The sequence below is a fragment of the Danio rerio genome, chromosome 25, assembly GCF_052040795.2.
Source record: "Danio rerio strain M-AB ecotype USA chromosome 25, GRCz13ab, whole genome shotgun sequence".
In the NCBI taxonomy this organism is placed as follows: Eukaryota; Metazoa; Chordata; class Actinopteri; order Cypriniformes; family Danionidae; genus Danio; species Danio rerio.
Genome location: NC_141045.1, coordinates 16,753,910 through 16,768,410, shown reverse-complemented (window position 1 = coordinate 16,768,410; position 14,501 = coordinate 16,753,910). Strand labels below are relative to the sequence as shown.

The window sequence follows — 14,501 nt, the reverse complement described above, 5'->3', positions numbered from 1 at the left end:
AAAATACACGCTTGCAGCAGTTCCTCGAATCAAATATCTCGTTTGTCGCGAGAGGCATGAATGAATTCCCTGAATGAAAGAGCCAAACTGCAGTTAAAGTCCAACATTTAATAATTTGGCAAATAATTCGACTACAGATGTCCATGTAGGTTAAACACCATCACTTTCTTCTGTCTGTGTGGGTGTGTATTTTGACTCTGAAACTCGCGCGTGCACAAATAGACACTCCCACACCATCCCACTTTAGTTCCTCCGACACTCCCCCCTAAACAGAGCTGGACACGCCCACTTTTCTGACTTTTTCCAAAGTAGAGGTGTGAAAACACCCTGCTGAAACGAGGGGGTTTCATGGCCCTTTAAGTTCAGTTTAGTTTAGCTCAGTTCAGTTTGGTTTAAAATCATTACTGAGAAACACTGAAGAGCAAATTCATCGATGCGTAGCTCTACAGATCCTGAACCATCCAAGCCAGTGGCGACAGAGAGGGAAAAAAAACTTAACCAGTAGGAGAGTGAAGAAAAAAATCCTGGCCTCAGTGAGGACTCGTCTGTCCCTGGAGCGTCACTGGAATGTTATGTGATAGCTAAAAGAATATTTGTTTACTACAATTGCAACACAGGCTCATTGTGGATACATACCCAGGTCTACATTTCTTGCAATCTACAAATATGCACCTGGGGCTATGTTCTACTGTGTTTTGTCTGCAAAACGAATGCTATGTGGGGGTATGATGCCGCTGATAACCTCTGTTTATTGTTGTGCTACTGCTGAACGCTCACCTCTGTATGGATGGCTTTTCCGATGTTGGACTTGGGATGTGGAGAGGAGTGGACCGCGATGACTAGGTTTAAGTCCAGTGAAGAATGGTTCCAGAAACCAGGTGCAACAAAGGCAGTAAATAAAGTAGAACATCTGAAATTGTGGTAAAATCACACGTCAAAAACGTTGACCAAACAATGGGCTATATGCACAGCTAGTGTTTTTCAGCCAATGATGAACTTCGGTGAGAGTTTTTTGTGACTATTTTCAATTTCCTAAGGTTTCTTTTACCGCATTGATGTTGTAATGTAATTCAAATATAATCAGTTAAATAAACTTAAGAATCAATTTGGTTGTTAAAGCGTAAAAAGAGACGAAAGACCTTTTAACACAGGCACCGTCATGAGCAGCAGGCTAGCGCAGAAATTAAATGGAAAAAACTAGTGTAAAATTAATTTCCATAATTTAAAGACACGGCGGAGAAAAATATTATTTAATGCAGTGCTTCTTGTTTGGTCAGAGTCCCACTTTATATTGTATCTTAGCAAGGCATTGAAGATTGCTGGTTTTTAAAGCAATCAAATCTTAAATCAGATCTTTTGTATGGGATGACAATTAACCGGAAACTAAAGGTGCATGTGCACATACCCCATTGGCAAAAATGGAACTCATAGAATTGAGATATCCAAGTAAATAAAGGACCCATCTATGATGCCTTGGTAATTCAATTTAGAAAAAAACTTCTGAAACAGGAAGTGAAGCTAAATTTTGATTCGTACATGCCTTAATGCCTTCCTACCTTGGAATGCTGAATCTGAAGGCAACATTTTGGAGCTTTTGAAATAGGCTCATCTCTGTGCGGTAGCTAATGGTAACAATTCTGTATTCAGTATATTTATAGCATCAATGTCAAGCGCACAGTTCAGTTTGGAAAGAACAAAAAGGAGAACTCTGAGGGTTTTTCAGTGGCCTTCTGTCCTACAGAGAAGGCGTTTTGGGTGGCAGGGGTCATTGTTTTTGGTCTACAAAGAGCCGACGTGAGGCAGCCGAAATGCAGATTCACCCTATCAGACTATTAATTACTCAGACAGTCATCCAGTAAGCTTCTTATCTCACACACAGCTGCCAGTTTCACCAGGGCCCGGGCCATAATAACATCACCACTGGATTGTGCCTGCAGAGTCCTTGAGCTTGTGTTTATTAGTATTTGCGAGATATTATTTGTGCTGTTGAGCAGTATAGACATAGGAGCACTCTAACCAAAAATAACAAGTATAATTAAATTAGACTAATGCTTTTTAAGTACTACAATGTACGTTGCAGGAGTTAAATTGGTTTTAAATTAAATTAAATTAAAATTATATTAAATAGATTTTTAGCCATGGCCGCACTAAGGTAAACAGACCGGACAATCACATCCTTGAACGGTGTATCAATAGAGTTAGCTCTTATAAATATATAGGTATTTGGATTGACGAGAGATTAGCCTTTGATAGACACCTTGACAAGTTATTGAAAAAGCTTAGGCCGAAATTAGGTTTCTTATACCGGTGTTTTCTTTACATACCCATAAGAAATTTGTAGAGAGTACATTCTTGTCTATAATTGATTATGGTGATCATCTATATATATGCATGCAGCTGCTACTTTACTCAAACATTACTGGTAACATTTCACGTAAATAACTAACACACTAGATTTGGTTCCTGTATTTGGTTAACAGCCCTCAAGAGTATTGTCAGAACTTGGCAAATGTGCTTTTTTCTTTTATGCTCCTAGGGCTTGGAATGCTCAGAAAATTGGCTTAATCTTAACACACTTTCCACTCGAAGTACCTTTAAACATCTTCTGTGTAAAGTCTTTAAGGATACCTGTAATTGTTTTTTATGATCAAAACTTGACTTTTTGAATGGTGATTAGCTAATTTTGTGGTATTTTTTCTGTGATTTTGTGTGTGAAACTTTATGTGCTGCCATCTTGACCAGTTCTTACTGGAAGAAGAGACAGTACTGTCTCAATGTGATCTCCTGGCTAAATAAAGAAAATAATAATAATAATAATAATAATAATAATCATAATGTTTAAATAATTTCTACTTAGGCTTAAGGCTGCACAAAGTGCTTTACAGAAAAAATAAACAAACGGTATAAGCATAAAAAACAGTAACAGCAATAGGCACATAATTGGATAGAGCATAGAAAGTGTAACATAAAAAGAGCAAAAAAAATTTGGCTGATTAAAAAATACTATCACAGTTGACCACACTGACAAGATTAAAGGGCCAAGACACCCACCACTTTCGGTTCAGCTCTACCTCAGAATTTTTTAAAAAGATGCATCATAATGGGCGTGGAGCTCTGCGAGCAAAGGGCAGAAGTGGGCGTGGCCAGCAGGGGAGCGAACAACTGTTGTCAGTTGGCTCAAAAAATGGGATCCAAACCATAAGGAGACGCATGATTTTATAGTTTACAAAGTTAAAATGCAAAGAAATAAACAGTAATTTAATGCCCTGTTACATTTGTTATTCGTAATTTCCTACACACATAACCACATTTTATACAATTGTAAAGATAATCGTGTTTATATAAACACTAAATGAGGACTTTTCCCTTAGTCCCCGTGTCTGAATGCAGACTCAGTGCAGCAGGTCTCTTGCCCTGTCTATTTCAACCATTAGCTCTGTTAGTAATCAAGAGCAGGGGTGGCCAACCCTGTTCCAGGAGAGCCACCTTCCTGCAGATTTCAGTTGCAACCCATATCAAACAAAACTGCCTGTAATTATCACGAGGTGTTCAGGTCCTATTTAATTGGTTCAGGTGTTTGATATGGGTAGCAACTGAAATCTGCAGGAAGGTGGCCCTCCAGGAACAGGGTTGGCCACTCCTGATCGAGAGGATTTAGGAAAACACGGGCGATGTGTCTAAATGTGAAAGAACTCCTGATAAAAGACAACGTCCGCCATTCTCCAATTCTCGTACTAATCTTCTGATAAAAATGCTTGCAGCTTGCACACAGCTTTGCTGTATTGGGCCCTGACAGGATCGCGGGGAAAAAGAAAGCCCGTGGATCATCGAAACAAACATATACGACCCTTCTTGAACGACTATACAGTGTGCCGTATGTCCGTGAACGTGGTCTCACCCAGTCATCAAGGTAGGATCTCACAGCTTGGCACTGGCAGGTCTGCCATGCCTTCTGAGAGCACGCACAGTCATGAATAATTAAGAAGCCGGCTATTCTCATAGGTTAAGAAAACTCTGCTATGAATAATTGAGAAACCGACGCGTCATCTTTGCACTTGCAGTTTTGGGCTACATCGCCGATTTTGATCCCACCCCAAAAATCATTTTAAACCCAGAAGCTTAAATTAGCTTACAAAAGCTCAAAATTATCCAGTTTTCCCACAATTAAAGCTTACTGGTGCTAGCATTGTCTTAACTGATGCTCAACACTCACATATCTGATAAAATCTCAAAAAAAGTACTCAAGGGTTTTGTGAACCTTTAAGAACAAGATCATTTTGATCCCCCTCCCCACTCCTAACAATGTGTGCCAACAAAATAACATTGTAAATTTAGGTTTTAATTATTTAAATTTTATTTACTTACATTTAAATTAACAATTTGGTACAATGAACCTTTTATGTACATCTACGTTTTTAAATTGCACTTATTTTTTAAAAATCTGTATGTGATTAAATCTGTAATTGATTTCTGTACTTACACTTTACCCGTATTTAATCTCAATACCACCAGACATGATGTGTGATGCAATATGAACACAGTAAGTACACTGTTTTTATTTTTTGATGTAAGTGCCTAGTTCTCACTCATCTTAGCAGGGAGTTTGACCAGTAAAGTTACCTTTTTAAATACTAAATGACAAAAACATTACAATGAATGAATAAACACCAACTTCTGCTATTATTTGAGGTTCTTGGGCCATTAAACAATGAGCTGGACCAGCTGGAAGTAGAAACCAATAAAATTGCTTTAAGAAAAACCCATTAAAGACTTTTTTTTCCATTTCACAGAATGATGTGGTTTTGTAATATATTTGTCGTATCGGTTCTTTACATAATTTAAAATGACTTTTATAATCCTGTAAAAATGTTACATGTATGCTTTCTGCATCTACATTTTAATCTGTTAATCTAATCCTATAAAAAAACTCATTTAAAAACTGTAACTTGATTAAAAGTAAGATTTTTTTAAATACAGTAAGTAACTGTAAATTGGCTTTCCTAGAATTCCCTGCACGACCCATCACTATCACTTTATATAATTTTTTTTTTACATTACTCTGGATCTTTTCCTAAATGTATGGTTATCAAATATTTAATAATTATCGATATCGAATGATATGAAACATGATATTGTGATAATTTTTTTGCAATATCGCCCAGCCCTAACATATATATATATATATATATATATATATATATATATATATGTAAATGGATTACAGACTTCCAAATATGCACAGTAATTAAATATTCAAAAGAGCTGCAAATAAACCAAAAGAGACCACAGCACAAAATGAGCATTTGCTGTTGTGGTTAAACCCAGTGGCGTTGCAAGGGGGGCTTTGGGGGTTTAAGCCCCTGATGTACAGTATGGTCAAAAGCCCCTGATCTTTTGCAATATGTACTCAAAATTACCACAAACATAATGCAAATTCCACTTAACGCAGCATTTGTGTCAAGTAATTAATAAGTCAGCTGTTTAGCAGAACCTGTTTCTACGAGCAGGAAAGAGTGGCAATGTTGTCTCATGGTGTTTAAAAAAATCCCACCACTGCACTGTCATCATTCATTCATTATTTTGAGGAGCTGAAGCTAAGGAGGTAATAATACAACTGTTTCGCGAAACTAGTTCTAACTACTGATGAAGCCAGAGGTGGGTAAAGAAACCAACATCTATACTCAAGTAAAAGTACAAGTACTTGCAGAACTTTTTACTCAAGTAAAAGTAAAAATCTTAAAAGTTACTTGAATAACAGTAAAAAGTATCTGATGAAAAAATTACCCAAGTAGTTACAAGTTACTTTTAATTATACACAGGGCTCGAAATTAACCTTTTTGCTTGGTAGCATCGGTGCTCCTAACTTTAAAAATTTAGGCGCTTCAGCCAAAATTTAGTCGCACCCACCAAGTCGGAATTGAAGCCAACGGAATTCTTTTATCCACTCTTCGAAAAGTGTAGGTGGTCGATTAACATTCAGCACATGGTCACTAGTAAGATGTGTCATTATTTATAACTTTAGATGCCATGGTTTATAAAACAAAATCTGTCAGTTATCTTCATTCTCATCTTCAGCGCTTTACAGTTTTTCGCGGTAGTAGCTCTCTCTGTCATCCCAAGCCAGAAGGCGCTGAGTGATTGACAGCTGATATTGACCAATCATTCGCGTTCAGTGCTAGAGCAGTGGTGGGCCAATAAGAAGAGCGCGAAGGCGGGGCAAGCATTAGGGACTTGGCTTTGTTTACTGGAGCAAGTTAACATGACAACTGTTTTAAACCATTCCTGAGCGCTGCGTTTCGCGCTTCAGGTGCAGACAAACAGCTTAGAGATGCATTCTGCAAGAATGTCTCCCGAATCCGCGTATGTGGTAAACATTTTTCAGTAAAAACCGATCGCACACAATTTTAAGCACAAGTGCTCCCAAATATATTTTGAGGTCGCATAAATAAAATTTCGGGCGCATATGTGAACAAAATGGTCACAATTTCTAGCCCTGATATATATGTGTGTATGTATGTATATATTGGTTTGCTATAGCAATTTGGTAAAGCTGTGAAGCTTGGTAAAGCTTTGGTAAAGATTTTAAACCACCATCTGCTTAAGGTATGTGTTCAATTTTTTTATTGACTTTTTTTATGTGTGTGTGTGTGTGTGTGTGTGTGTGTGTGTGTGTGTGTGTGTGTGTGTGTGTGTGTGTGTGTGTGTGTGTGTGTGTGTGTGTGTGTGTGTTTTTTTAGCACAACAGTATCTCCAGCAGAAAATAAATCCAATAATGCCGTTTTAAATTGTAAAGAAATCTGTTTTGTAACAAATAAAGAGAGCAGAAGGCAGTGATTTATTTTCATTATTCAGCCTAACATGTTTACTGCTACAAAATATTTTAAACATTTCTCAAAAATAAATATTTTGTGTTCAAAGGGGAAAAAGTTTTTGTTTTTACCCAGACATTTAAAAAGAATACATTTTAGATAATTACAATACAATCATATTGTGATGTATATATATATATATATATATATATATATATATATATATATATATATATATATATATATATATATATATATGATTAGCCCTCTTGTGATTTTTTTTCTTTTTCAAATATTTTCCAAATGATGTTGAAAAGATTCAGGAAATTTTCACTGTATTTCCTATATTTGATGTTATGGAGAAAGTCTTAGTTATTTTATTTCAACTACATGAAAAGCAGTTTTAAATGTTTTAAACAAATTTTAAGGTCAATATTATTAGCCCCCTTAAGTAATATTTATTTTGATTGTCTACAGACCAAACCATCATTAATGATTTGCCTAATTACCCTAACTTATCAAATTAACCTGGTTAAGCCTTTAAATGTCACTTGATCTAGAATGTTGAAAATATTATTTAATGTTATGGCAAAAATAAAAAATCAGTTATTTGAAATTATTTTTTGGTTAACAGTGTGAATGAATAATATGTGTAACGTTAGGGCTAATTACTCACTTGTTTTTTCAGGTTGGAACTGTCATTTATGTATATGTTGCCATGTCGGTTCTATGCGTGCGTCGCATTATGAAACTATTCTTGTTGACATCGTGGAATGAAAACATAGACTGAACTGGAGGCCAGGGGCCTGTTTCAGAAAGGAGGTTAACTGAAAACTCAGAGTATTTTAACCCTGAAATGAGAGAAACTCTGGGTTTTCCGTTTCAAAATGGCAGGTTTGTTAAACTGGAGAAAGCAGGGTAAGTCGAGCCTGTTTCTGAAAGAGAGGTAACTTTAACTCAGAGTCAGTTACTGTGGTAACTTACTCTGTGAATCTAACCTGGTCAGAAGCAGGTTTTATTCTCTAAACTCAGAGTTTCTGTCTGTCTCCTCCTCTTTTTTAAAGATGAAGCGGTATTTCTCGCCTTAGCCTTACGTCTCCGACCACCTATTTTTATGCTTATTTTGGATACGTGCATAAAAACGATTGATAGAAACGTCATGATGCACATAACTTTTTTAAATATGCATAAAAAACACGCATAACTCAGTAGGATAAACTTTTATTCGATAGAAAATGTGTGCATAAACTACGATGGAAACACTTTTACTGAACAAATTACAGCATGTACATTAAAAAAAGATCATGATCATATGATAATGAAAATGTGTGTAAATGAACAAACCAGCAGGCTGAGCACACTGTAACACGTCTTAAATATTGTTTTAGTCATTCTAAAATGCCTGAACTGTTTCAGTATTAGTGTATATTATTAATTACCTCCGAACGTCTGGAGCGTGTCAAGGGTCTCCGCGTCTCATGGCTTCAGACGCCCCCACGTGTTCATTGTGTTTCAGCATTGTCTTCTGACATCGAGGCGCAAGTACATTAATTAAGCTAAATAAAGAATAAATTGACGCAGCTTCTTCTACCACAGTAAATTCTGTTTTTACTGTTGATATTTGGTGCCAGTTTAATCAGGAAGTGATGATTTTTTTCTCTTTGACTCGTTGGATGGAATTTTATTCGCATCTTTTATGCAATATTCCAGTTTTGCACATAAATTTATGTAATATATTTGGATGGAAACACAGCTATTGCCTACATTTTAGTCACACACAGAAGAACTGTACGAGAATGGCTTATCCTTTTTAAATAAATAATTAAATTCACCTTCGACATGCATGTAACTAGATTAATGGGATTATTATTCTTTCTAAAAATTATTTTTAGTACTGCTTACCTTCTAAATGTTATATTAACCTCTATCACTTGTAGAGGTTGTAACCTCTATCACAACTAATAAATGTATAAAAAAAGTTTATAAAAAAAATATAAACGTCACAAATTACATTACTTATTTTATTATACTTAAATATTCAAATACTTAAAAAGTGAAATTAGGCATTAACTTGAGCAGCTGTTTTCCCACGCTAACTGTCTCTTCTTCACTGATAGTTGCTTCTTTTCAAATATATACGCTCATATTTGCTATAACTTTGCATGAGAACATCAAGTTCAGCTGGAGAAATAAATGGTGATCTCTTTTATAAGATGTTGCCATAGTCACTCGTAATGTCTGCGCTCCATTGATAATGCCTTTTTAAAGTCACGGTGTGCGCGCTTAACTCTGAGTTGGTCTACTCGAAGTTGATTGACCCAACTCAGATCAGCTATTCTGAAACCGAAAACTCAGAGTTTTTAATCTCTCGGTAAATCAACTCAGAGTTCAAGTTTAAACTCTGAGTTGTTTGAACCTCCTTACTGAAACAGGCCCCAGGTGATCTTGTCCGATAAACACACTGCACAGACAGCGTAGCCGTTCTTCACGGTACCGCAGATGGCGATATGGCGGGACAGTATAAACTCGCACGTTTTCCTAAACTTCAGCCATTATTCCAACATGCCCGCGCGCTCTAACCGGAAGTGGGATACGCGTATCTATAGCAACTTCACAATCTCTTCAATGCAAGTCATATGGATCATTTTTATTATTATTTGACAAAACGGAGGAATGTTACCCACCTCTGGATGAAACTTAATATTTGTTTTCATAGTATAAAATGTGTGTAGTTTTGGTGAAATAAAATAACAAATCAATAAAATGTGCGTCATATAAATGTAAATACATGCGAATCAGTCAGAGAAACGTAAATAGTACTAACGTTAGCTTTCTAGATATGATATGGACATCTAAACATATTCATCGATATGGGACCCTGAGCATGCGTCAATAGCGCCGCCACATTATTGGTACAGTGCTCCCAGGACAATGTCATTCAACCGCACTAGTCAAGTGTTATTACGTGAAGATGCTGGACTTTAGCGCTGTCTACGGATGTAGTAACGAGCAAACAAAGAAAACAAGGCACAAAGGCAGAACATTTTATAGGTAATATTAAGTTTTTTTCTGTTTTTGTATGTTCTGAACTTTTGTGCCAATCAGGTAACATTATTGATGATAACAGTCAGCATTCACCATACGGCAAAGTAGCTCCAACTCGCACTAAACACTCGGCTTATACTAGTTTTGTTGAATAAAATCAGCAAACAATGCAAAAGAAATATGACAACGAGATTCTGCGCTGCCAGAAACTTGTATTTTTGTCGCTAACGTTAGTGAAAGAGTCGTTCATAACGGAGATTCATTCACAAACAAATCGCTCACTCAGTAAGTTAAGTATGAGAAGTGAAAGCAGGAGAGGAGGTGTGTTTCAGGACATGATTAGATCAAATTTAACAGGGAGGGTGAATAGTACATTTCTGTACACACAAACACAAGCTTTTTGTCAGGAATGCCCGTGCGGTCACTGATCCATCAATGCAGAAAAGTGATGTAAAATTATAATTTTCGTAATTAGAAAAAAAATACATACTAACATCCAGGGAAACTAATCATAGATATATGTGTATATGTGTATATCTCTGGCTTTGGATGGCCACAGTCCTCCACTGTACCTTGGTCCCGCATTCATTTCAAAGGAGCGCTACCCTGTACCAAGATGGCGGGCTATTGACGCATTCCGTCCAATAGACAACAACAGGCCAGGCAACATCTAATGTATATCTATGGACATATTTATCTAGATATGATATAGCCAATCACATCTGTTTCTGTAATATTTTCTATGTCACATTAGCATTGGATTATAAATCGACTTTTTTTTATGAAAATATCTAACATGGCAGGAAGAACACATAAAACCATTTATTGTCGCAGTCATGTAAATGATCAGTTAAAGCCTTTTTATGTTTGTTCAGATCTTATTTTCATTCAACTACAGCAATAGCTGGATGCCTTTACCCATGTTAGGGATTTCCTGGAATGTTCAACTACTTTTGTGAGGCATATATGGAATATGGAACGAATGGAACAGGCATTAAATGCATTTAAAGTGCTAAAATGCCCACATAAACCTATTTCGAGGAAAACTGAAAAAAAAAACACCCTCTAAAGAAAATGGAAATAAGGGGGGGTGGGGAGGCTTCTTATTCCTTTCGACCCTAGCAACGGCCCTGGTTAAATCGATGTAAATTGTTTTCTTTGATGCACGAAATACAAGTATGGCAAAAATTTTGACTAAATAAGATACGATGCAAAAATCCCTCTGGTGTTTTTATAATGTAAACATCTTCAGTTAATAATATTACAGCTTCGCCTACCTACTTTCCCTCTGTAATCTAAGAGCCACATAATGCCTCAAGGACACACATTTTTATCAGGTTTTTTTTTTTTTTACTTTTCCAAACTTGTTACTAAGGCAGATTTGCATTCAGATTATGGCTTTCTTAAATGAGAATCGCTCCAACTTTAACCATCTTGGTTGACTTTCTCTCAGTGGGAATGTAAATCCTCTGAGTGTCTGATACCCTCCACTCTGATCATTTGCTGAGTGCTGTGCAATTCCCATTTGTTTGCCTTTCAGTGATTGCACATTAATTACTGAAAGAGGCGATTAAACATCTCTTATTACACCAGGCCTCCCAGGCAGTCCACGCGAGCTGAGCCAGCAGAGCTTGAAATGCCTCCAAACGCTTATTTACACCCTTGACAACAGTGCAAGAAAGCCCAAGAATCAAAACGATTTCTAAATCCAGTTCTAATTTCTAGCAAAAGAATTAAACAACAATAATAATGAAGTGTGACCAAAAAACTGAGTTATATTCAAACACACGTCCTGTACTTATGCCCCATATAGTGACGCATACATCTCCAAAACCCAACATGTGGATAAATCTAAACTTGTCTTTATTAAAACAAATATAAAATTATTGTAATATATAATACTGCTAATAATTAAACTAATACATATGAGCAATATCACACGAGTAGCAGTGCGATATGGCTGTATGTCAGCACTGCAGTGTTTATACAACAGTTTGACGGCATGATCGTGTATATAAATAAGAGAATAGACTGATTTCACGCGGCCGCCATTTTCAAAAGCGAAATCGAGGCTGCGGTGGGAAGAAAACCGGAAGTATCATTGTGAGTTACATAGGAATGTTTTGTAACTGGCTGTATTTCTTATCAGCGAAGAGAAAGTGACACAAATTTATCATTTCTCCGCCTTCCGGGTAACCCAAAGGTCCGTTCTGAATAAATGGTGAATGTAAAAAGGGATATCAGAGCTCATTTTCAGCTAAGTTAAGGGAAATGGCACTAGTTAGCAAACGTTTTCTTTCCCAAACACACGTTTAAGATGCCATTTATCAAACTCGAGTTAATAAACTGATTCTTTCACTATATTAGACTTGTCACGATACTGAATTAAAAGAAAAAACGACATTTTCGCGCTAACATTTAAGGCAATGTTGATGGCTTTCTTAAAACAGTGCTGATTTGCCATTGTGTTCATGTGTTCAACAGAAATGATTGTGATTGGCCGAGAAATTCATCAGTTCACCCACCGCTGTATACTGAGCACAAACACAGACGAGCCAAGCGATCTGCTTGATGACTCGACTGATCTTGACGGCTGCTTCGCGCTCCAGTCCGTGTGTCTGTGTTTGCACTGGGTGAAGAGCGGTAAACTGAGTGCAGACCAAACACAGATACACGGAGACGGAAGCCGTGAAGATCAGTCGTGTCGAGACATCCGCACTCAGCAGCACTTCCATGTTAGCGGGGAAATAGCCGGGTTTAAAACTTCAGTACCAGGACAACACTATCACAGACAATACGAGGGTGTGCTACAGAGGACTGCAGCATTTTATCACTCAACGGGTTACATAGACTGAAGCAGGAAAGCGTCCTCACGGTGTTTAACTGGTGCCATGAGCTGAAGCCCAGGAGGACACTTAAGCGTATCACTGAGATTGTGATGTTGTTTGATGCTAAATTGCTTTAAATTTTTAAAAATAAACTTACTAAATAATATTAAAGTGATGGTTACACCATTTTCTGCATTTTGAAATCTCGGCAACAGCTGGAGGTTTGTAGTACACGGCATGTTACTGCAATGTTTACAGTGCTCGTCCTATATTTCCGGGTTTCTTCCCACCGCAGCCTCGCTTTGGTCCTTTAAAATGGCGGCCGCGTGAAATAAGCATATTCTAAACAAGTTTTCGAAACACTTTGCCATTGTTGGCTTAATAGGCATTTACGCAGTTTGCGTAGCTTACGCAGCCACGCCCCCTGGGTCACAGATTTCGACGGTCACAGAATATGGTGTAACACCTGTTCATTCCCCGGATTAATAAAGGGACAAAGCCGACAAGAAAATGAATGAATGTTTGTTTATGCCAAAAGAGGCCATTACAAAAGTGGAGACCAGGTATTACTGAATATGTTTTCCCACCAGTATAGGGTTTACACTGATATATTTATTTGTGGATCAGGCTAAATCTAAAAAAAACAAACAAAAAAAACATCAGTATTTTTTTAGCAAGTGTATTTTTTTCTTTTATTTTTGCTATTATAAAAATATATTTGTAGAGCAACTCATGTTTTCTTGTGATTAATATTGTTATAAACTTTAAATGGTAAAACTGTCCAAAATATGAACAAAAGCAAGTGATGCATCAAAGTTCGATAAAAAAAAAATCTTGAATGGTTTTAAAAATTCTTATAATCATTATAGTAATGAATTAAAAACAATACAAAATAATTAGTTTAAAAGTATTGAACGATATTAATGATATGACATACTTCAGGAAAGTTCCTACTTCTCTGTTTATCCGTCTGACTTTATGGTGGGTTTCTTTTGACCGCCCCATGTCGTTTTAAAGAATATCCCAACGGTGAATGCGGCGAGTATAAAAGCCTCGTCCGTTTTGCGCAGTCAGCAAAGGTGCGCGATGCGATGCGGCGCCAGGCGCGAGTATGTTTCGCCCTTTAGCCGGGACGTCCATTTGGGCATTATTGATTTGTCTCGTACACGACCTCCCTTCCCAGGTGAAAAAAAAGTGCACTAAAATACACTTATTTAAGTATACTTAGTACACTTTTCAGTAATGTACTAAAAGTGCTCTATTTTCGCACACTAATTTTGTACTTAATGTACTAAAAAGATAGTATTAAGTATATGTTAAGATAAACTTAATACCATCTAAGTGTACTCAACTGTGCTATTTTGAGACACACAGAAATTGAACTAAAATGTGCTTTTAACATACTATATCTGTATTTTAAAAATATATATTTAGTTACAACTAGAAATACACTTGAACCCTAATTTTAAACATGTATAAATACATTTAAGAATAGCTTAAAGCATATTAATAATATATTAAAAGAATATACAAAATGTGAAAGCAGTGTGCTAAAATACACTTATTTAAGTATACTTAGTACACTTTTCAATAATGTACTAAAAGTGCTCTATTTTCGCACACTAATTTTGTACTTAATGTACTAAAAGATAGTATTAAGTATATGTTAAGATAAACTTAATACCATCTTGTACTCAACTGTGCTATTTTGAGACACCCTGAAATTGAACTAAAATGTGCTTTTAACATACTATATCTGTATTTCAAAAAATATGTTTAGTTACAACTAGAAATACACTTGAACCCTACTTTTAAACAT

At 36.4% G+C, this 14,501-nt stretch overlaps 2 protein-coding genes across 3 annotated transcripts in view; one reads left to right on the top strand and one right to left on the bottom strand.

Annotated features, from left to right (window-relative positions):
• The window catches only part of LOC147830840 (uncharacterized), a 115,524-nt gene extending 102,809 nt beyond the window's left edge, over positions 1-12,715 (bottom strand). For both annotated transcript variants that reach the window (XR_015526354.1, XM_087312023.1), the window contains exons 1-2: positions 12,380-12,715; positions 778-910 (exon numbers count right to left, since the gene is read on the bottom strand). Coding sequence is in view for 1 of the 2 variants with exons in the window: in XM_087312023.1 (XP_087168149.1) it covers positions 778-910; positions 12,380-12,589 (343 nt within the window). In the remaining variant the exon portion in view is untranslated. The remainder of the gene's footprint in view (positions 1-777; positions 911-12,379) is intronic.
• The window catches only part of LOC147830838 (uncharacterized), a 688,366-nt gene that overhangs the window by 275,346 nt on the left and 398,519 nt on the right, over positions 1-14,501 (top strand). The window lies entirely within an intron of this gene.